Consider the following 24,937-nt stretch of genomic DNA (forward strand, 5'->3'; position numbering starts at 1 on the left):
TTTAAGCATGGATTCTGAGTATAAGGTCAGTCTTTTCACTACACAATAACAGGACCTTATATAAAACTAGTTTGCCTGCTTCAGCTGTATACATGTGAGTGGGTTGTGATATGCTCTTATCTCCGAAGGCTCTCTCATCTCTGGAAAGTGTGACAGAGATGTATCCCTTCTTCTACAGACCGTCACACCTTGCTCTGCATGGCCCATGGGGGTTGTCCTCAACAGAGCAATATTACAAGCAAACAGAAAGGCTGGTGAGCTGCGTTTTTCTCTCTTTCACTTTCTGTTCCCTTTCCTTCAGTTACTCTCACTCTGTTTTTTATCCTGTTTTTAGAAACACTTGCAATAACACAAACGAATGCTGGCCTGAATCATTACTCTAATGTGAAGTGTTACATGATGTAAGCTATTGTTTCATTTCCTGAAAAAAGAACACAAACAGGAAGCACTTTGTTTTGCCACAGGAAACTGAAAGCAGTTGTGAGACATGAGTGACACTTAAACTCACAGGAGGAAAATGTAGTGTCCTTTTTTATAGTTAGTCATTTTTCGTTTATCTTTTGCAGCAATCTTTGTATTTCTGCTGGTAACAGTAACTTTTGCTTTTTCTCTTTAGCTTTCATTGTCACACACTATCTCATAGTAGTTTCATAGCCTTTCATTTGTTTCTATAGCTGTAGATGGTCTACTTCTAGTCCATGATGATCGGCACAACATTTTGAACCATGAGTTTTTTTGGTTTTATATCCTTAAGAGAGAGCTGGTTATTCCCAGTTTATCTGCATTAAGTATTTATAGTTTTATGTTTGAGTAAAACACTATTTTTGTTTATTTGTGTAAACTACTTTTTATTCATCCATTGTGCATAAAATTACTAAATTCAAGTCAAAATTACAAAAAAAGATTTTAAACTAGTTTATATTTATTATATTCATCACACAAAATCAATGTTTTAACTTAGGAAAAGTTAAGAAATAAAAATTTGGTGGAATAGCGATTTTTTTTTTTATTTGGTGGAATAGCGATTTTTTTATTTGGTGGAATAGCGACTTTTTTATTTGGTGGAATAGCGACTTTTTTTGATGGAATGGTAATTTTCAATTAATTATTTTGACAAACTGTCAATTTTTTGGGGAAAAATCTTTTAATCACAGTAATTTTATTTGAAGTTTTGAAAAAATGTTATCAAATGATGGAATATGATCATTCCTTTTGCATTTTTTTAATTATAGTAAAGATGACATTACCATGAACGAATATCTCTCAGAAAGATGTCAGTAACACTATGAGTCTAACAAACCAGTGGTTCTCAAATGGGGGTTTCAGGATTTGATTTCCAAAAATCAAATTCATTTTATTAAACCATTAGACTAACCATATTTTATCTATAACCTATAGAATATAAAAAATAATATTTACATTAAAAAACCTACAACAACTTGCAAATAAAAAGCCATCTGTCACGATATGGAGAAATCACTGAACATAAAAGTACATGTGCAGCAATTTATTTAGACCAAAATAAACAAAGGATAATCCCAATCTTGCACAGGAACAACAAGCAAGATACAAAAAATATAGAAATGAGTCCAGACAAAAGAACTGACAAAAAAAATAAAAAATAAGCTAATACAAAAACAGGGCAAGAGTGCTAACAAAAACAATTAAAAAAAAAATTGCATATACTAAACTGGGTATAAGTGCTAACAAAACAAACAATAATCAGAAAATAAGCCAGACGTGAGGGACAAACTAAATCGGCAACTAAAACGCGAGATAAAGGAGTTTATAAAGACAGGGATGAATTACAAACAAGAAACAGCTGTAACATAATATAATCAGAAGTGCAAAGGATTATAGGAAATGAAGATCAACTACAAAACAATCTAAGGCCTTCAAGAGTCCAAAAAAGGATACTGTAACAGGTTACATTGTGGACGAAAGTGAAGATGGTTTGGGGAGTCTTGGAAGAAAGTGATGAGCGGGCGGTGGAGGAGGGGGATCTATAAAATGAAAGTGCCGGATCAGATTATGCTGGATCTGCATCCGGCTTGTGCCGACACATATTAAGCCCTGCATGCAACAGATTGATTTTATGGCACAAGCTTAAACTTTCTGACATCTTTACAACACTCACATACTTTAAAAGTAAAGGCCATGACTGAATATAGAGGAAGGCCTCAGAGTGACGTTCTCCAAAACTAAATGAAGAATAGACTTGGGTCATTTGGGTGTGTGCGCTGTTGCATGCAAGGTTATATATATATTTATTTATATATATATATATATATATATATATATATATATATATATATATATATATATATATATATATATATATATATATATACATGTGTGTGTGTGTGTGTGTGTGTGTGTGTGTGTGTGTGTGTATATATATATATATATATATATATATATATATATATATATATATATATATATATATATATATAACAAATAGAAAATATTGGGGGTCGCAAGTCACTGGCATTGTTATTTTGGGGGTAGCGGGCTAAAAAGTTTGGGAACCCCTGTAATAAACTACTAATGAGCTCTTTAATAATAGTTAGAAAGAAGTTGGGTTGAGGTTTTGGGTAGGGTTAAGGGTGCAGATTAAGATAATACTTTACTACTATAATGAACTACTAATAAACAGTTCATATCTTAATTATAGGCAGGTTATAAGTCAGTAGGTAATAGTGTGAATTGTGACCTAAACTAAAGAGTTAACATCATTACATTTGATCTCATCAAGATAATTTCTTTAGGTTTACTAAATATTGGTATTATATTAACCCATGTGTTCATTATATTTTACTCACTGTAACATGTCTTATTAAATGTAGTTATTTTCATATTATGTGCATCTGTCTGTGAGCAGTGGGACAAGTGGAGAGTGAGTACAGTGAACTCGGATTATTCTGTATGCCCATCGTATCCAAGTGCGGTCATTGTGCCTCGTGAGGTTGATGATGACAAGTTGGTCCGGTCTGCCCGCTTCAGACAGGGCAGCAGATTTCCTGTCCTCTCCTACTGTCATCACCGAAACAGAATGGTGAGTGTGGGATGTTTTCCTGTATAGAAAACATAAATGTGTGTAACTGTTGCTGTGTCCAAATTCCCAAATTTATAAACGTTTTGTTGAATCAATTTGTGCTCATCTAGGTAATCATGCGAAGCAGTCAGCCTTTGACAGGAGCCAACAGGAAGAGGTGTAGGGAGGATGAACTAGTTCTCCAGGCCGTGATTGATGGGTCAGAGATGGGTTACATCATTGATCTGCGCTCTGCCCAACAAGCCCAGCAGGCCCGGATGACAGGAGGAGGTTTTGAGTCCAAATCCTCTTATAACAACTGGAAGAGAATCCATAGGCACCATGAAAGGTGAAAGGGATTATAAAAAGTCTTCATAAATTGTCTAAAATTAAAGAAATAGTTCTCCCAAAAATAAGAATTTGCTGTTAATTAATTAAGCCTAATGCCATCCAATATATGACTTTTTTAAAGTTAACAGTTGCCAACACTTTGAGAGTCAAAAAACATATTGTTATGGTCACCAGCGATCTGCAGATTGTTGGTAAACATGCAGATTGCAAAAGAACTACATATCCCGTCATGCACCGCTCACACCCACCTGTTCCTCATTCTGTTGATAACGCACACACACGGCTGGAAGCTGCTAATGAACTGATTAGATTGACTTTATTAACAGCACACACACACACGACTTGGCTGAGTCTTCTGTAATGTGAAGGGGACGCTGACAAAGGAGTGTAGATCCAAATGCAGGGTTTATTGAACAGGGAACGATCAGGCAAGCAATGGTCAAAACGGGGGCAAACAGATGTATACAAGGAATCCAGAGTCATGGTCAAATAACAGACGAATGGTCAGTACCGGCAGGCAGCAGACAACATAAACCAATAAACAAGGCGAGGGTCAAAGCAAGGCAAGAGAAACACGCTGTAATATTCACAGTAACAGTATAACAAGACTCAGTCGTGAGTGTGTGTGTGTGCTTTTTATAAAGTCCATCTAATCAGTTCATGAGCAGCTTCCAGCTGTGTGTGGGTGTTTAATCAACAGAATGAGCAACAGGTGCGTGTGAGCAGTGCATGACTGGATATGTAGTTCTTTTGTGATCTGCGTATTTACCAATGATCTGCAGCCGCTAGATCAGTGGTGATCATAACACATTTACAGGCAAAACAAAATTAATACATGCAGTTTCTGACGATACACTCAGGTCTTATAAATAAAACAATGAGCAATTTCTTGCACCGACCGATTTTTTCACTTAATATATCATAATATATGTGTATTATCTTAAAAAAATTTTGCCAGTATTTTTTTACTCAAGAAGTGCTTCAAGATGTTTTTTTTGATTAACTTTTTATGAATTACCAAAAATGTTGTAGCTAAAAACTTGAATGTTCCACTGAAGAAAAAAGGCAGCTACATCTCTAATGGCAGTGAGTTAATAGCTACAGATCACCATTTTGGGGTAAACTCTCTTTAAATGATGCATCTGACAGTTTTTGCTTGTAATGATGTGTGTTTGCAGGGGCAAGGTTCTGCAGGAGAGTCTTATTAAGCTTGTGGAAGCGTGCGGTGATCAGTCTCACAGCGTGGATCGCTGGCTCAGTAAACTGGAGAACTCCAAATGGCTTTCTCATGTTCACAGTGCACTGTCCACTGCGGGTCTGGTGGCAGAGTGTGTGGAGAGGTGAGGAGGTTCATTATTTAGCTCTAAACAGTTATGGAGTTTGGGCGCTCTGTCACCATCTGAGGTTGAAACATATAATTGCACAGAGGTGCGGATCCAAATGCAGGTTTTATTCAACAGAAAATGAAACGGTCAACATAGGAGCAAAACAGATGTATACAGGCTATCCAAAGTCGTAGTTTAAAACAGGCTGATGGTCAAAAGGCAGGCAGGCAGCTGTAAGGTCCACCCAGTTGGCCCAATGCCGGTGTCCACTGGTGGATGAAGGTTTAATGCCTGTTCGGTCTTTCCAGTGCACAATGTTGATTTATATTAACTTAGCTCATATCTGACTCCAATTTTAGTATGAGGTGGTTTAGAATATTAATATATTTATCATTGTTTTATCTGACTCCAATTATAAAACATTAAGAAGATTATATCAATATGTAATTTAGATAAATGTTTGAACCTTTTGTCTTCACTAGTAACTATTACATCCGTTCATTCGGGTGCTCATGTCGCTCAGAGAAATCGCCTCGGCCGAAGGCGTCCCTCACGGTCACACTCCGGTCAGTCTTGAATATTAAACAGAGGTAATTGACTAATACTTTAGATGGCCGCTACCAGCGCGCTCGTTCTAAAATACTTTAGTTAGTCCCGCTTAGGTGTACAACTTTGAGTTAAGACAATCATCATTTCCAATTAGAGGTTAGGGCATTAATATAAATGTACCCGACTACTGGACTCTATAGTAACTTTGGTTTTCACCAAGCCCATGGTTTCCCATATGAACTTAATTTAGAATAATATTACCTTCAAACAAAGGTCGGGTACCCAATCTAGGTTAGTCGTGCAACACCTTGTTGACCTAGACGGAAGTTATCGCCCTTTCCACCTAAGTACACATGAAACAATATCAAGAGTCAGCCGGATCCCTAAAACACAATTAGTGTGCCCAATGCTCCATCTCAATTGGATTTTAGTCCGTCTACTGACCTGATGCAAGACGTGCGGAAACAAGGATACAGCGTAATCTACTTGAATTAATAATTACAGAGTGAGCAAAATATGGTCAAACATTACAATTTATTAGTCAGGTAAATGTATTATGCCAATTCAATCAGTCAATTCATAAATGATCAATACAAAACATCAAATTATCAAAGATAAATCCAAGATGAAAAGATGCATACCTGACCTTTTACATAACGTGTAAATTTTACATAACGTGGAGCCTAGGCTCCATGTTATGGGCTGATCTGGGTAGGCAGAATCGCGCTGAGCCTTTCTCAAACTTTACCTTAAATAATCCAAGAAGTCCCTCAAGGAATCGGGTGTGTATAACAAAAGGCATTCACACTTAGTGGAAAAGTCACACCTTTCACAGTGGTTCAAAAGATGCCTGAAGTTATATATTTATTGTTTTGATTATATCTATTTCTTAGAGAATAAGACCATTGTACCAATCGCACTGAGACATTTCAAATGATATCAAACATGATAGTTAAAGTCAGTTTGGTTAATGTAGAACTTTCAAACATTGAAATGACCATATGCGTGAGATGGGGGGGATGAAGCTGAGTTTCAGCATACTCAGATGCAAATGCAGCAGGAACTGGTTTTTCCCGCATTCCCCCCTGCTGGGTTTTGGAGTCAATAGGCCCTGTTTTCAGCTCATGTTTTGAATTGTCAAAGACATCAAAAATATTTGTAATATTTCAATTCTTACACAGCAAACAAACAAAACAAAGCAAGGGTCAAAAACAAGGCAAGGCAAAGAAAATGCATTGTAATGTTCACAATTCAGTATAACATGACAGCAATGAAGTGTGCGTGTGTGCTGTGTAAATAGTCCTTGTAATCAGTCTATAATGATCCTACAGCTGAAAGTGTGTGCAATCAGCGAAATTTGGAACAGGTGCGTGTGAGCGGTGCATGACTGGAACTTGTAGTCCATATAATGTCCGTTAGCGATCAGCGTCTTTACCAGCGATCTGCCAGGATTAGATCGCTGGTCATTGTGACACAGTGTTAATCTGAAAATTAAAGGTAAATGTTAAATATGTGACGGATGGTTTTGATGTGAGTTATGGTTTTCAGGATGAGAATCTGTGAATTTTGTTTCTTCTTTAATTTGGTGCAGTGTTAATCAAAGACCACTAAAGTATTCAAGAATAGTACGTAATAATATAGAATAGAACTGATTTAATCTCAGGTGTATCATGCTCAGTTTTGTTGAACACCTTTTCAATACATTAGTCATGTTTGTTGCTTTTACATTGTCCATATATTTCAAGCTGAATAGGTGCTGAGACTTATATTTCAATAATATTACAAATAATTGGCTTTATCAGAAAACATATTGAAATGTTCATGGTCTTGGTAAATCTATGCATAGCAAGGCAACAAAACAAATTAGTTGAGAATTTAAATTGTGCAATAAAATAAAATGGGAAAAGTACTTATCTCATGAAGAAGTGAGCATGGACTGCCTAGACACCCGCTGAAATCTCTCAGTATTTAGTAATCAATCCTCTTCAGACCTCAGTGTAAATTAATATTAGTAGCCTTAGTCCCAACACCTACATTACCAGGATGATGAAGATTTCAACAAGACAGCGATTCCAAACACAGCCAAGGAAACTCTAAGGAACTCAAGGAAGCTGCTAGAATGGCCCAGCTAATCACCTGATTTGAATCCATTAGAAAATAAGAACTAAAGAACAGAGTTTATAGACAAGACCCACAGAAGCGTCAAGATTTGAATACCCTGTTGAAGTTTAAGGAAAAGAAATCACACCAGAGCAATATACTTTTTATTTTTTTTTTTTTGGCTTTTGTGTTCAATATTTATTTTATTTTGAATATGCTTTTATTTTACTTATTTACATATAGCGTGTAAAATAAGTATTGAACATGTCATGACATATTCTAATGTATAAATCCATGAAATGCACAGCATTTCAAAATATCAGTTTTGCCTTTCTGCTTTTTGTAAGGTTGGTCACTGTGGGCACATGCATGGCTTTAAGATTTACATTTAAAGTCAGAATTATTAGCCCCCCTTTAAATTTTTTCTCTTTTTAAAATATTTCCCAAATGATGTTTAACAGAGCAAGGACATTTTATGTATGTCTAATAATATATTTTTTCTTCTGGAGAAAGTCTTAATTGTTTTATTTCGACTAGAATAAAAGCAGTTTTTAATTTTTTAAAGGACAAAACTATTGGCCCCTCAAGGCTAATTTTTTTTCATTAGTCTACAGAACAAACCATAGTTATACAATAACTTGCCTAATTACCCTATCCTGCCCAGTTAACCTAACTAACCTAGTTAAGCCTTTAAATGTCACTTTAAGCCATATTGAAGTGTCTTGAAAAATACCTAGTCCAATATTATTTACTGTCATCATGGCAAAGATAAAATAAATCAGTTATTATAGATGAGTTATTAAAACTATTACATTTAGAAATGTGTTGAAAAAAATCTTCTCTCTGTTAAACAGAAAACAGGGAAATAAATAAACAGGGGGCGGGGGTAATAATTCAGGGGGGCAAAAAAATTCTGACTTCAACTAATTATCTCTGGTGTTTTTTTTTTTTTTTTTGCAGGGATGCTCACTCTGTGCTTGTGCATGGCTCTGAAGGGACAGACAACACACTGCTGGTTAGCTCACTAGCTCAGCTTATCCTAGACCCCGCATCTAGATCTCTCAGCGGCTTCCTCTGCCTGTTGGAGAGAGACTGGATACAGGTGATTCTTTGTGTGACATTTTTCATGAATTTTGTGAAAGCTCAACAAAGGCACGTCCCTACTGTTGATCAAAAGGTTGATTGGTTTTATGCTTGTTGTTTCTCAGGCTGGACACCCATTCCAGCTGCGCTGTGTTCATTCAGCATACTCTCATGCCCGTCTGAAGCAGGAGTGCCCGACGTTCCTGTTGCTGCTTGACTGTGTATGGCAAGTGTGGCGCCAGTTTCCTCTCGCAATGGAGTTTAGTGAGGCTCTGCTGCTCCGTCTGGCACAAGAAGTTTACGCTTCGGACTATGGAACCTTCTTGTGTAACAGTGAGCAGGAGAGGTGGGCAAACATGATCCCTGAAAGACAATCACATTAATGTTTACAATTTTGTAGCATTATTTTAATACTCTTGATAAAATTTAAAGTCTTCTATGCTCATCTAGTATGAATTATTATTATTAATATGAATGAAATATTATTGCCACACTGCAAAAATGATTTTCTTATTTAGAGTTTTTGTCTGGTTTCTTGTCCTTCTGACGATTCTTAAATCGAGAAGCATTTTCCACACAAGTAAAAAGTATTTTCTTGTTTTCACAAATAATATATCAAAATATTTTTTCCTTAAAAAAGCAGAGTAATCTGCAAATGAGGTAAGCTAAATTATATTTATTTTACTTTGAAATAATATTATTTAGCTTACCCCATTGGCAGATCATTTTGCTTGTCTTAAGTTAAACCAAGACAATATTTATTTACTTGTCAAGAAAATGCTTTTTGATTTAGCATCCTGTAGATGTTGGACTAGACACTCTTATTTTTGCAGTGCATTTAATTATATGCCAATTTAATATGTTTTAAAAAGTCATTTATTTTTGTGAAAGGAAAATTTTCAGCATCAGTACTCCAGTTTTTATTGTCACATGATTCTTCAAAAACAATTGTCCTAAGCTGATTTGATGCTTAAAATACACTTTACACCATTATCAGTGTTGCTTAATATTTATGTATGAAAATGTGGAGATTTTCCAAAAGATCAATATTATATGACATAGAAAACATTTGTAAAAATGAACTTTTTATACGAATTTTAACAACAACAAAAAAAAAAATGATTTGTTTAATGTATTCATGCATTATAGTTGTTACAGTACTGTGCGAAATTCTCGAGTCACTGTTAGATTTGTTGTTTAGCTGTGGTTTAATTACTATAGTGTAAATATCTAGGGATGTCCCGGTCAGGTTTTTTGCCCTCGAGTCCAAGTCCGAGTCATTTGATTTTGAGTATCTACCGAAACCGAAACCTAATTCCATACTTCTATAATACATAAAAAAAAATAAAGAAGAGTGGAAAAACAGATCCAGGATGTTCCTTTTTTTAATTTATTCATCTTATTTTAACATTCAACAACTTTGTTAACAAACAGAGCACTTCATCAGAAATGTACATCTTAAACATCAGTCCTTCTCTTTTGGACTTTAGTGCAAAAGTAAATGTAAAAAAAAATACTATAAAAACAAATAGCACCTCACCTAAAATACCCAGCAGGCAAACCAAAGTTTACATTTATCAGTTTGCTATGGCAATGTTGTCATCAACTTTATCATACCTTCAGACTACAGATATACTCGCGCTTTCTGCTTCAAGCTGCTTCCGTTTTTTACTTTGCCAGCATTTAACCATTAGCAGCTCTGCAACAAAGTGATGTCATACCACATGTGTTGCTGTTTCTGTATGAAGTCAAGTAAAAGGTCTAACTCTGTGCCACCGCATAACTATAGATATGCTGAAAAATAAAAAAAACATATATAATATACATATATATATACTCGAGTCCTGATCGGGAGGTAATGTCCGATTTCGATCGAGTCTGAAATTGCGTGATCGGGCCTGATTTTCAATCACGCGATCAGATCTGGACATCCCTATAAATATCTCTCATCTCCACCTAAACAATGGAATCAAATTTGGTCAGTTTGTTCTGAACATTTTGTGTGTGTGTGTGTGTGTGTGCATCTGTGTGTGTGAGAACAGGTTTATGTGTTTTACAGGGACACACAATGAAATGACATTGGTATGACTTAGTTGTACTCAATTAAAAATGGTTTACAGGGTCACACCTCGTGTCCCTTTAATTCAAAATGCTTAAAAATCATACTTAACAAGGTCTTTTGAAATTCAAAATTTGCCACTGGTTTCTGTGAGGGTTGATTTCTATGTGGGTTGGTTATAGGAGTGGGGTAGGGCCAAATAATAAAGGGGTTTTTACATTGTAAAATACATTAACCCTCAAGAGTGTCCCTATAAACCATGTATGCAACTGTTTGTGCGTGCGTGCGTGTCTGTGTGAGCATGTGTGCATGCATGCGTGCGTTCCTGCGTGTGTGTGTGTGTGTGTGTGTGTCCAAATTTCAAATACTTCCCATTTTCCTCAATGAAGAGACCAAAACATTTATATTGTATATGGTCATTAAAACTTGGAAACAGCAGAGTTGGTGCAGGATTTTTGTAAATTGTTTTATATTTACCTAATATTTATATGACATCATGTTGTTTATTTATTTTCGTCATTTAATCATTTATTTTTACCTGGTCTAGATATGCCGCAGGTGTGAAGGAGAAGACACACTGTTTGTTTCAGGCCTTATTGAAGCCTGATATTGATGAGCAGTACCTCAATCCACTGTACGAACCCACAGATCTGGCCATTTGGCCTTCAGTTCATCCTCAGTCCTTACAGCTGTGGACAGGTCAGTAAGTACACACAGAAATGCACATTTCTGAAAGTCACAGCTTGTCTCAAAACTGCATTCAATTTTTTATTTTATTTTATTGATATATAGAGTCAAAAAAAAACACACACACAGGCTACTGATCTGTCCAACAGCATCCTGATGATCTTCGTATGGGTTTGTGTGCAGGGCTGTTTCTCAGGTGGACAGAATATGCTCAGAACATGGAAGAAGCCCGAGAAGAGGTGTGGAGCATTGTGAAAGAGCACAAAGAGAGAGCTGGATCTGACAGGACCAAAAATAATAACACAAGTACACACTGTGACACCTTGACCCCATTTGAAAACCTCATGGATGAGCTTACTATTTTGTGACCTCACGGTAGAATGAACACTGTGGAACCTGCTGTGTCTTGGCAAGAACTTCAATTAAATTAGCATCACCGCCTATCAGATTGGCTTGCATTTACAAGGCTTTCAGATGTAACGTAATTTATGAGAGCAATCTGATGTACTATTGTTGCATAGTAATCAGACATACTGCCATTTGAACGTCAGTGTTTGTTTTTTGGTAAATAGTTTTCAGTTGACTGTTACAGCAGTCAGCTAAATGTTGAATCAGTGGGAATGTGAGAAATTCAAGAAACCTTAAGTAGGTTTGATAAAGTTGCAGACAGTATTTTCAACATTGGTGCATGGTTTAATATCTGGAATACTTCATTCTAATTGGTTAATTGCTACATAAAGCATCCAAATATGTTCAAGTATGACTTTTTGATGAAAGATCTATATTTATAACTTTCCACGGGGAGGATTTAAACTCAAATAAACATTTCATTCGTATGTATTTATTCATACGTTATAGGCAGGATCATGCATTATCATATTCACAGGATAGCCTACTGTTCTCATCTTAATGCTTAAGAGAAGGGTCAGAAATGAACCAGTGCATGAGGAAATGATATAATAACATGTGTACAGACATGTACACTCAAAATGTTCATAAAGAAGAATTTATTTATTTAAACTGCTACAATTTATGCAAGAGAAAACATTAGAATCTAATGGGGACTAGTCATTTATTATTCATTCGTTTATTTTCTTTTGGCTTAATCCCTTTATTTATCAGGGGTCGCCACAGTGGAATGAACCACCCACTTATCCAGCATATGTTTTACACAGCGGATGCCCTTCCAGCTGCAACCCAGTACTGAGAAACACCCATATACTCTCGCATTCATACACACTCATACACTACAGCCAATTTAGTTTATTCAATTCACCGCTACCGCATGTCTTTGGACTGTGAGGGAAACCGGAGCACTCGGAAGAAATCCACACGAACATGGGGAGAGCATGCTAACTCCACACATGTAATTTTTTATTATAATTATTTCATATTTAATATAATTAAAATCTGTCCTGGTTAGTTTATGTCAGCATTATGACATTTTTATATATTTATATTGCTTAGATTATGTTTTTTTACTTATATCTTATTTCATTTTGAAGAATGTATAACAACAATATTTTTTCATATATTATGTTAGATTAGATTAGATTAGATTATTATATATGATGGCGCAGTGGGTAGTGTTGTCACCTCACGACAAAAATGTTGCTGATTCGACCCTTGGCTGTGTCATTTCTATGTGGAGTTTGCATGTTCTCCCTGTGTCCATGTGGGTTTCCTCTGGGTGATCTGGTTTCCCTCACAGTCCAAAGACATGCACTATTGGTGTATTGAATAAGCTAAATTGGCCATAGTTTATGAGAGTGTATGGGTGTTTCCCAGTGATGAGTTGCAGCTGGTAGGTCATCCGCTGCGTAAAAAATGTGCTTAATAATTTGGCGGTTCATTCCGCTGTGGCGATTCCTGATAAATAAAAGGACTAAGCCCAAAAGAAAATGAATGAATGAATTATGAGATATTATTTAATATGAATTAGCATCATGAAAGTGTGTCCTGCCAGAGCGTTTGTATGGCATTTACTTTTTGTATTATTATTATTTTTTTCAATTATACATTTTATTTGAATAAAATTTATAATAACCACAGACATTATATTAAATTATTTGAATTTAATATATATTTTGAATTTGTTTGAATATCAAACCAGGTTAACGGTACTAAAAAAGGCATTCTGCATGGCGCACACACAAACAATAACATCTCACTGGCCAATGAAGTCCTCTGAGTAAAGCCCCAGCTCAGCTAAACTCACCTACACAATATAAATCCGGAGTGGGCAGCCCGTCAGCAAGTTTGCCCTCTTCTAGTGCTAATGGACAGCGCAGGCGTCATCACGCGACCGTGTGCGCTAGCGTAACCACAAAACTACATTTCCCAGCATTCTCTGCTCCGGCCACTTGTTTATCCAATGGACATTCGATGCGCTCCTCCGGCAACCAATCGGGCAGTAATCTCTTAATTCTAACAGTTAAATACCATGAAAATCCCTTTTATCAGCACTACTTACTTACTTAATTTTCCGCCACCGGAGACGCCACAGCAATGTTGTGATTTTGATGCAGGACACGTGTTTCACATCGTCGCGGATTTCAAGTTTTGAAGTTCAAGGTGAGATTGTGCGCTTTTTTTCAGCTAACGTTACTTGACTTGTGTACTGATCTCCAAGCTTTATGATGTAACAACTGTTCTTCATTTTACAAATACTAAAAAAGAAAAATGTATTGCGTGTTGTTGCTAAATAGATTTGATGACTGATGTGTTTATGCACTGACAGAGAGACGTCATGCTGTCAGGTGTCCGGTTGTGTGTCCGCTCGTTGTGTAACGGCCGGATGGCTCGCGGAATGAGTCTGTCTCCGCGTCAGGTCAATCGATGGCCGAGCAGCGAGTCCTCCGAGCCTCCGACGGACAGTCCTCGAGTCCTCATCACAGGTGCCCATGTGTCCAGCGTGTGTCAGACCTTGGTGTTTTGGTGTAAAACAGCCGTCGGGTTTCATCACGTCTTCTGTGTTTGTTTGCCGTGTCCCGTAAGAGACGCTTCTATTGATCGCCGTGACAATGGGCTGGGAATAAACAATGTAAAAAGCGCTCCGCGTGCGCACAATGGAGCGCGCGCGGCTGTTTTATGCTTGTGTAATAGCGTGTAAAGAGTGAGTAAATGGAAGTAGAGCTGAAAAATGTCTGCACAATAACAATCACACAGAGCCTGTTTATGAAACTTGCATTTTTTGCTTTGTTTGTATATCTATTTGCAGATAAAGAAATGGTGTTTTAGTCATGGTGAATGATTTCAAAATATTTAAAATATAATCATACCTATGACATGTCTTGGGTAGGCTATTAGTCTAAAGCAATAGCTGTATAATTAGATCTGGTTTTAGTTGTTTTTTTCACTTGATTTGAGGTATCATTTTCCTATGGTGACCATTTATTTCTTTTACTTTTATTTATTTTACATTTACCTTTATTTATCTCCATCAAATGTTTTTTTTTCAATATAATGAGAAAATAAAACACTTTTTACAGTTTGATTTAGTGTATTCAGATTGATGCTACAATATAGATGAAGCATGGTTGATGATGGCATTCTTGATTGTTATATGATTGTTGTTTTTCATTGTTTTTCAATTGTTATTTTTCACTGAAAGTGTTTTTCTTTTGTAAAAAGGTGGCCTGGGACAGCTTGGAGTTGGATTAGCACAAATGCTGAGGTTAGGCAATATCTGAAAGATCTGCTGTGTGAGAGAAATTTGACATCAGTCTCCAGAACACAGTTTTAAAGGCATAGTTCACCCAAAAATCTAAATTGTTGCATCATTTATTCTCCCTCTTGTTTTAAACCCTTATTAGTTTCTTTCCTCTGTAAAGAAGATATTTTGAAGAATGCTGGTTTCATGGGACAAAAAAAATATGACGGAAGTCAATTAGTTTTACTCAGGGGCGGATTTAGTAATTCGAGGTCCATTAGCAACTCCAGCCTTGGGGGGGGGGGCCCAAATCCTGAAATGCACCCTTTCTTCTTTTTTTAATGTTAATGTATAATATTTTGCTGTTTTTTATATCACTTAATCTTCTTAATTAAATTATTCATTTTCTTAAAGTGAATTTACAACTAAAAATAATATATATTTTTAAGTAAATGTGACTGCCAGACTGCTCCATGATTGGGAGTGGTGGACATTTTATTTTATAATTTTGTTATTACATAGCATTACATTATTATTTTTATAATATTATATTTCAGTTTGTATTAAATAACATTTAATTATGTAAAAATGTATTTGACTCTTACTACAAAATATGGTAGAGAACAATGTTATAGTTTATAGGTAATTTTAGATGGTGGCCCTCAGATTTCTTGGAGCAAGCGGCCACTTACCTCACATATCTATAAAATCCACCCATGGTGTTAGCAGCTAGCAATTTTCTAAATATTTTCTTTCATGATCAACAAAAAAAGAAACTCAAGCTGGCTTTGAAGAAGTAAAGAGTAAGTACATTTTTTATTTTGTGGCTTTGGGTGAACTGTCTTTTTAAGTTTTGCATAGACTGGATATGTGCCTTGCTTTTAATTTCCAGAAGGAGATTCTGTAAAGTTGTGTTGTCATTTAATTTTGTTTAATAGGATTTATAATCACAACTTCTTTTACATCAGGCAGCAGTACGGAAAGGAAAACATCATCCTGTCGGACATTAGGAGGCCTCCCACTGAGGTTTATAACATGGGTATGTTGAGTCTCAGATGGATATATACTGTACGCCTCTGACGAATGTATCAGGTGCAACATATATAGAGCCACGTGGATGCCAAAGAGTGGCTGTTAAAGTTTACAGTAAGAGTTTAATCATTCTGTAGCTCTTATATTTCAACTCTCCAAATAGATTTCAATAACACTGTACAAAAAGTTGTTACTATTAGTAATTACAGTAACCGATATGAAATAAACAAATACAACAATAAAAAACTTTAAAGCACTTAAGCTTTTATTATTATTTTTAAAATGATTTATTATAATATAACATCCTTTGTCATCAAATGGATAAACTACATTTTAAAATATATTAAGAATAGGAAACATACATTTAAATTTTTTGAGTTCATTTACAGTATATGTTTAAGGGCAGAAATGAAAATTTATTCACTCTTAGAATATCCAAAATATTATTTTTTGATGAAATTGATTGATGGTAAAAAAAAATAAAATAAATACATTTAAAAAAAAAAAATAATAATAATATATATATATATATATATATATATATATATATATATATATATATATATATATATATATTATTATTATTATTATTAAAATAAAAATAATACACATGACTCCTGGCGATACATTGAGATCTAAAGCAAAAGACCAGTCTTTGTAAGAAACTGAACATTAATTCAGTGCATTATCAAATTTAAGTGTATAAGAAGGGTCAGAGTCGCATTCATTTATTAACACGACTAAAGTCCTTTGGTGTGTGTCAAACTGGTAACCTGCTGGGGAGGGGCACTGTTAGATTAAAAGAACAACAAATTAAACAACAAATTAAATACGCTTATAAAATGGGCAGGTTCTGTTGTAGGGTGTGTGCTACCCACTGTAGAAGAGATTGCACATGATCGAATGACGGATGAATTTGTCAGTATGATAATCCACGATAATCATCCCTTCTTTTATACAGTCTAAGCGTGTACAAGCTCTTTAGTGCACGATTAATTCAACCTCAGTGTCACAGAGAAAGATACAGGAAATCCTTCTCACCAACAGTAATCAGATTTTATAACCAAAATCACACTAGATGAATTAGGCTGAATTGTAATAGTTATTAGATATATGGACAAGTGTTGTTGTACGTGTTGTTTGAAACTAAGGTGTGCAGTATCAATGTAATTTTATTATTATTTTTTTTACATATGTAACTTATTTGATCTATTTTTAGTATGGAGAGCTCTGCGGTGACATGTGAATTTCCCTTTGGGATTAATAATGTCTAACAAATAAACAAACAAATAAATTTTGAAAATCTGTAAAAGTCAGTCTTCCAGATAAAGCTCACACTCCAGACTTGCGAATGTGCTCAGGATTATCAATAATGTCCATGTTTTGCTTCAAAAGCAAAACAATTTCTCATTAGGAGCCACAGGTATTCATTCTGTTTTGACTGCATACGATTTTTCGACTCTTAAAGTGCTGAGAAACTATAGACTTGCATTTAATGTATTATACCAAAGAGGGGGGGGGGGGGAGTTGAACAAAAAACAACAATTGTTTTTTGTTCAAAATAAAAAAGTAATAAGTTAACTTAATTCCTTCATGTTGTCCCAACACAAATCAATTGTGTGGAACTTTTTTTCAGTGATAGCTTCTGAATAAAATTCTTCTTTAACTTTCAACATCTGATGTGTGATCCTCCTCACAGGTCCGTTTGTATACGCTGATGTGCTGGACTACAAAAACCTGAGGGAGCTGGTAGTGAATAACAGAATCACCTGGTTGGTGCATTATAGCGCATTGCTCAGTGCTATCGGGGAAGCTAACGTGGCTCTCGCCCGCACCATCAACATCACAGGTGGCACAACTCAGTCACACATGCTTTAAGAGTTTATGTTATATGGCTGCCTAATTTACAACATAAGGTTTCATCTATCCCTGACGTCCCACATTCTGCCCGTCTCCTGTTGCCCCTGTGCCACTGCCTCCTCTTCTCCTCCCCACCACCCCCTCTTTCTTTAGGTCTGCATAATGTGTTAGATCTGGCTCTGGAGAACTGCTTGCGGCTGTTTGTACCCAGTACCATCGGAGCGTTCGGCCCTTCATCTCCCCGTGATCCAGCCCCTGACCTCTGTATTCAGAGACCTCGCACCATTTATGGTGTCTCCAAAGTCCACGCAGAGCTGATGGGGGAAGTAAAGATTCATGTTTTTCATGTTTGCTTATTATTTTTTTTATGATTCAAATTATTTATTTTCTTCAATAATTTAACAGTACCATCAGTTTACACATCTTTGCATCTTTTAACACCCCCTTTCCCCTCCCCTTTTCAACAGTGGCAGTTACAGTAATTAGATGTTGCTATAATCAATCCAGTAAATATAGATAAATAATATAAACTTAATAAATAAAAAAGCACACATACAAAAAATAATAATAGTAAAAAAACACATAAATAAAAAAAAAAACGCAATAATAATAATAATAATAATACATAAATAAATCAAATAAGATCATTACACTTTTACCATGCGTCTCACCACAGTGACCATATTCATCCTCCAAAAATGCCAAATAATTTCCCCATCTTCTCTGATAAACCTCCAGTTATCAAGTAATCTATATGTCATTTTTTCATATGCTGCCTCCTTCCCCAATTCTGAAACCCATTCTTGAAATAGTGGTGGACCTGCTGAACCCCATCCTTGCATAATGATTTGTCTTCCTCTCATAATACTTATTTGAATCCACTCCAGACCCCAACACGAACGGGTCTTCCAGTACATATATTTTTGGACAAAACAAACAGCAGAATGTAACTGTGCACTTTAACCCAGAAATCCTGTATTTTAGAACAGGACCACATGGACATGCATCAAGTCTCCTTCTTCGCTCTCACATCTCCAGCATTCAGCAGAGTCTTTCAACCCAAGCCTAAAAAAATCCCACTCGGAGTCCAATTAAATGATTTAAAAATGTAAATTGTATTAAGCCTACTCCAAAATTTCTTGGCATTACTTTACAGTTTTGGCAATTTTTTTTCCAATGTTCATCACTAAATGTAGAATTCAGATCTTTACTCCAAACAGTTTTAAGTGTCAAGATTTGTTTTTGATAAATTTCAAATCTACAAAAATTAATAAAGTTATTGACTTATGAACACTTAAGTCCTTTGGGACATTGTGACTCACAAGTGACACAGTGTGCCCCAAAATAGCAACGAAGGATGATGAGTGTTAATAAATATATTCATTCATTCGTTTTCTTTTCGGCTTAGTCCCTTTATTATTCAGGGGTCACCACAGCGGAATGAACCGCCAACTTATCCAGCATATATTTTACACAGCGGATGCTCTTCCAGCCGCAACCCAACACTGGGAAACACGCCTGCATTCACACACATACACTACAGTGCTTATCACTGCGCCACCGTGACGCCTGTAAATATATTTTTATAAATAATTATATACAGGATAATCTATGTTGAGCATAAACAGTCAAACTATACAAAAAGACACATGATAATTGTTATTAAAAAGTGTGAATGTCAAAACAAAAAAAACTTAGCTGAACTAATTTTTATTATTTCATTTATTTTCTATTTTTTATACCAGTACTACTACTAATAATAATTTCTACTATCATTATTGTTTTTATTTTTATCAACAGAGAACTTTGCACATGTGATATTTTTAAATGATGTTACTAAAAAGTCCAAACGGAACTTAATGGTATTTGCCTTTAAATGGTCTAACAAATAAAAGTATTGTAAAAAGTACTTGTAAAAGTATTTACGAAATGCCGGCATCCTAACTCTGTTTTGTTCTCACTAGTATCTACACCATAAATATGGCCTGGATTTCCGATGCTTGCGATACCCAGGAGTTGTTTCTGCCCACACGAAGCCAGGAGGAGGCACTACCGGTAATCAGCCGCTGTACATTTTCTTCACTAACAATCACAATATGTACACAAAGACAGACACACAGTCATTCATTCATTGTCCTTCGGCTTAATCCCTTTATTTATCAGGGGTCGCCATACAGCCAACTTATCCAGCATATGTTTTACACAGCGGATGCTCTTCCAGCTGAATCCCAGTACTGGGAAACACACTCATTTACACACACACTCATACACCACAATTTTGTTGTATTCAATTCTCCTATACCACGTGTCTTTGGACTGTAGGGGAGCAGAGCACCCAGAGGAAATCCACACAAACAAGGGGAGAACATGCAAACTCCATACAGAAATGCCAACTGAGCCTCAAATCTTCATGTCTTTGTCATTTACTGATAATAAAGCAGCACATCTAATCTAATAGTGCTGTTTTTCCTCAGATTATGCTGTCCAGATCTTTCATGATGCCCTCAGCACTGGCCACCATGAATGCTACCTGCGTCCCAACACTCGGCTCCCCATGATGCACATCTCTGACTGCCACAGGGCCACCATTGAATTCATGCAGGCTCCTGAAAGCTGTCTTTCGCTACGCACGTACAACATCGCAGCCATGAGCTTCACACCTGAAGAAGTGGCTGAAGAGATCCGCAAACACCTGCCCCACCTGAGGGTCACATACAACCCTGATGCCATCCGGCAGAAGATTGGTAAGAACAGCGTGAGAGAGGGAATAACCTTTTAAAGTAGACTGAACTCATTTTGTAACTATTTTATTTTGGATGTTCATGCTTTCATTTTGCTTAGGCAATTATTGCCCAGGCTAATCATTGTTGAAAATTAGGAATAAATAGCATAACTGGGGACACTTTAGGTTAAATATTAAAAATTATATGTAACAAAATCTTATTTATATGTAAAAAATTATTTATTTTCTCCAAGCTAGAGAACAATTTCTGAATTCTCAAATTGTTAAAAATGTGTACAAATTTTAGTTGCAGCTATACCACGAAACAAACCAAGACACTTCGACAAAAGCCTATTATTTTATGGGAAACACAATGATCAGAATTACAGAACAGCAATGACTGTAGAGCAGAGATAGTTTACTACTAAATTTGAGGGTTACACCAATCAAAACTATAGTGTGGAGCAGTGTTTCCCAACTGTTTTCCAGGAGGCACACCAACAGTACATATTTTGGATGTGTCACTTATCTGACCCAATACCTATAGGTTTTGGAGTCTCTTCTTGTATTCTGATGAGTTGATTCAGGTGTGTTTGATAAGAAAGAGTTTGAAACAATGGTGTAGAGGTCGTTCCTTTGTTTGACTGGACATCACTAGTCTCTCACTGGACATCACTAGTCTCTCACTCTGGTCTGCTGTGATCATTAATCTTCTTCCGTCTCTTCTGGTTCACTGACTAGAGGTTTGGTTACTGCAGGGCTTTCAGTCCAAATTCTCTTAAAGTTCAAGGGCCCCCTACACACAGTAATACTGGTAATTTCTTATTAATCAGAAATGAGCTCAAAATCGCAGCACTTATATTTGTAAACATGGTGTAAACGCGGTAAGTCTTTTTTCTGTTTCAAGCTTTCGCATTCACGCAGCTGCTTTTGCCCTAGAGATGTCAAAATTGAGAACTACAAACCAAAATACTGAAATATAGGAGAAACAAATATAATAAATCATAAATTTTCTGGAATGGACCATTTTCAAAAGATTCAATGGTGCATTTAACAGTCATCTGCATCTTAATTCCTTGAAAGTTTTTACTATTTTCATTTTTAAAAAAACATGAACATTTACATACACTCACTGGCCACTTTATTAGGTACACCTTACTAGTACCAGGTTGGACCCCCTTTTGCCTTCAGAACTGCCTTTATGGCACAGATTCAACAAGGCACTGGAAATATTCCCCAGAGATTTCAGTCCAGATTGACATGATAGCATCACGCAGTTGCTGCAGATTTGTCAGTTGCATATCCATGATGCGAATCTCCCATTCCGCCACATCCCAAAGGTGTTCGTTTGGATTGAGAACTGCTGACTGTAGAGGCCATTTGAGTCCAGTGAACTCATTGTCATGTTCAAGAAACCAGTCTAAGATGATTCACGCTTTATAACATGGTGTGTTATCCTGCTGAAAGTAGACATCTGAGGATGGGTCCACTGTGGTCATAAAGGGATGGACATGGTCAGCAACAATACACAGGTAGGCTTTGGTGGAAAATATCCTATATTAAAATATTGTCCAACTTTGGTAAGCCTGCCCTGCACAAATTGTAGCCTCGTTTCCTGTTCTTGGCAGACAGGAGTGCCGCCCGATGTGGCCCTCTGCTGCTGCAGCCCATAAAGTTATTGAGTGGTTATTTGAGTTACTGTTGCCTTTCTATCAGCTGGAACCAGTCTGACCATTCTCCTCTGACCTGTGGCATCAACAAGGCATTTGCATTCACAGAACTACCGCTCACTGGATATTTTCTCTTTTTCAGACCATTCTCTGTAAAACCTAGAGATGGTTGTGTAAAAATCCCAGTAGATCAGCAGTTTCTGAAATACTCAGACCAGCTTGTCTGGCACCAACAACCATGCCACATTCAAAGTCGCTCAAATCATCTTTCTTCCCCATTCTGATGCTTGGTTTCAACTGCAGAAGATTTTATTGACCACAGCTACATGTCTAAATGCATTGAGTTGCTGCCATGTGATTGGCTGATTAGAAGTTTGTGATATTGAGCAGTTGTGGTCGGCAATTATATTTATGTATGTATTATGTCATGTTTGCATCAAATTACTAAAAACAAATGACAGATTATGTGAGCCGTTTGAACTGCAGGACTGTTATTAGTCTTGCAAAATTGTATTATTTTTTTGCTTTTTCTGAATGTCTTGATAACACCATCATGGAGTTTTTCTTTAGCAAACAGAGTAAAATTATTTGTTATACTCTCCCATTCACTGCACTTAAAGTTTACATAACTATGAAGGCTTCCACTACTGAGAAAAAAAAAGGGTATGCCAATACATATCGTAAAGCGTTAAACTTATTGCCCCGTGGGATTCTCTGCATTAATCTGTGCTCTCTTGTATTTGTCTGTTCTGGACAACCAGCCTTGTAGAGACTTGAATGAGCAAGTGATACTTTTTAAGATGCAATATTCTAGAAATCTGCCAGTGAGAGTGAGCTCAAGTGTATCAAATGAAAAGCTTAGGAGAAGCATCTTGAAGGGAGCGGGGCTGTCAGGCACTGGAGAGCATTTGATTGGTCAAGCTTTGATAAGCAAATGAAATATGAGGTGATGTGAAAAGAAAAAAACAATGATCCATTTAGACGGAAGTGATAAACTGCAAGCTTTACATGTTTTTGCCAGTTTTGTATCTCCTAAACGTGAATTTTAACACTGTTTTAGTGCACACCAGCATACAGATGTTCTTAAAACTAACAGACTGAAAATACATCTACACATTTTTATTTTTATTTTATGGGAACTTTAGGGAAATGATAACAAATAGCCAGATTAATACCTATAACAGGGATTGTATGTGGAAGAGTTCTCTAATTTTGATCAGTTTTCTTTTTTAGAATGTTTATGTAATTTAGCATCTCAGAAGTACAACTATACAAATATAAAAGCCTTGATAACTGCAATAATTAACATGCTCATAAAGTGTTATGTTCATTCTGTAGCAGACAGCTGGCCAGTGCGGTTTGATGATTCTAATGCTCGTCAGGATTGGGGCTGGAAGCCTGCATTCAGTCTGTCAGAGCTGGTCACAGACATGCTGGCCTCCATCCGCGAAAAGAGAACCAATGCTGGACTACCTGTCAGCTAGCAGGTCTTCTCAGGGACTGACTGAAACACAGATCACCAGCATTTGCAAACTCTCCTCGTCTCAAATTTGGGAGTTGATTCTTTGGACCACATTCCGTCAGTCAGAGAGCTGCTAATACAGGCAGTTCTCTACAAACATATGCTTGTGAAGAAAACATGTAATTCAACAGCGAAAGCTTACATTCTCTCATACTGCTCAGGAGACTCTGTCTATCTTCTCTGTGATCTACTCTTACAGTACATAGTTTTTAAGTTGTTGGGGGGAAAAAGAAACGACAAATGCAAATGGATATGATGACGATGATGAACATGATAGCAATATTAATGCAATGATATTACTCTATGTACTAGACATAGTTAGCAAGGTCAGCACTGAAAAACATTCTGGCCCCAGTTTTCACCTTCAGGACTCTTATAGTTCTGATGTTATAATCAAAATACAACTTTTCTGGAAAGGAATGAATGGCCCAGAGATGCTACATTTGCACAAATGCAGTAAAACCTTTAGATATCTTTCACTCTACAGTGCTCCAGACCATGTATTGTGTGCAAGATGTAAACAGTCCACCTCGATTTGAACACATTCATGGGTAGAAGAAGCTTTAAACCACTACTAGCTTTAGCGTGAATCAAGGAAAAAATCAATATTGCCTTTGTTCCAGCTGCTATCTGTGAGAATTTCACAGTTGCCTGAATTTTGGGTTCTGTTCAGCCCATTATGATCTGTAATGGCTTTATTTATTTAGAGTCAGCTATCGAAGGGCTCTGGATTCACAATGTATAGTGTGGTGGTGTGAACTAAGTACTTAATCTATCAGCGCTGCTGATGTATTATTTATACACTGTGAAGTGAAATGTATTTTTTACATTTCTGTTTACTCATAAGAGCAACACTGCTGGCTTAAACACCAGCAGAGGCCTCACCATTTAAGGGAGTGTTTTTTTTTATTCAGCCTGTCTGAAAGTCTCCCTTCTATAGAAGGAATTGTGATTTCTGGACAAAAGATATTGTGTTAAACCGCCTTAATGTTCAGTTATCACTCAACCTCACAAGTTGCTAATGATTCTCATTCAGAACTGGAAAGATGCAGTGTATGTCAAATAAACGACTTTAAAGCAGCACACCGTCTATGTCTTTTGTCATTATGGGTTTTAAAATTAATTAAAAAAAGATGGATCTATGAGGCAATGTTTATCACATTTTATTTTTCCAAGAAGTCTCAAATACTTACTGCAATGAATTAAATGTATTGGAAAACAGCCTTAACAAAGAAGACCATATGCTAAAAAAAGTACACCAAAAAGTTGTACAAAAGATATGGAAGTG

The 24,937-nt window shown here is 36.3% G+C and overlaps 2 protein-coding genes across 9 annotated transcripts in view; both read left to right on the top strand.

Annotated features, from left to right (window-relative positions):
• Positions 1-12,027, top strand: part of zgc:154055 — a 62,269-nt gene extending 50,242 nt beyond the window's left edge. For 7 of the 8 annotated variants that reach the window (XM_087289178.1, XM_087289180.1, XM_087289177.1 and 4 more), the window contains 8 exons: positions 129-254; positions 2,885-3,058; positions 3,169-3,386; positions 4,567-4,728; positions 8,323-8,464; positions 8,571-8,791; positions 11,052-11,203; positions 11,375-12,027. In XM_087289178.1, coding sequence (XP_087145304.1) covers positions 129-254; positions 2,885-3,058; positions 3,169-3,386; positions 4,567-4,728; positions 8,323-8,464; positions 8,571-8,791; positions 11,052-11,203; positions 11,375-11,559 — 1,380 coding nt within the window. In that variant the 3' untranslated portion in view covers positions 11,560-12,027. 8 annotated transcript variants of the gene reach the window in all.
• A 1,509-nt stretch (positions 12,028-13,536) lies between these two features.
• On the top strand, positions 13,537-24,729 carry tdh2 (L-threonine dehydrogenase 2). The gene is given in 9 exon segments (NM_001099417.1): positions 13,537-13,765; positions 13,932-14,088; positions 14,825-14,867; positions 15,812-15,882; positions 17,575-17,724; positions 17,889-18,061; positions 19,700-19,790; positions 20,210-20,479; positions 23,466-24,729. Coding segments are annotated over 8 exon segments (1,092 nt in total). The 5' UTR covers positions 13,537-13,765; positions 13,932-13,940; the 3' UTR covers positions 23,612-24,729.
• The last annotated feature ends 208 nt before the right edge of the window (positions 24,730-24,937 follow it).

This window comes from Danio rerio, chromosome 17 (assembly GCF_052040795.2).
Source record: "Danio rerio strain M-AB ecotype USA chromosome 17, GRCz13ab, whole genome shotgun sequence".
Classification (NCBI taxonomy): domain Eukaryota; kingdom Metazoa; phylum Chordata; class Actinopteri; order Cypriniformes; family Danionidae; genus Danio; species Danio rerio.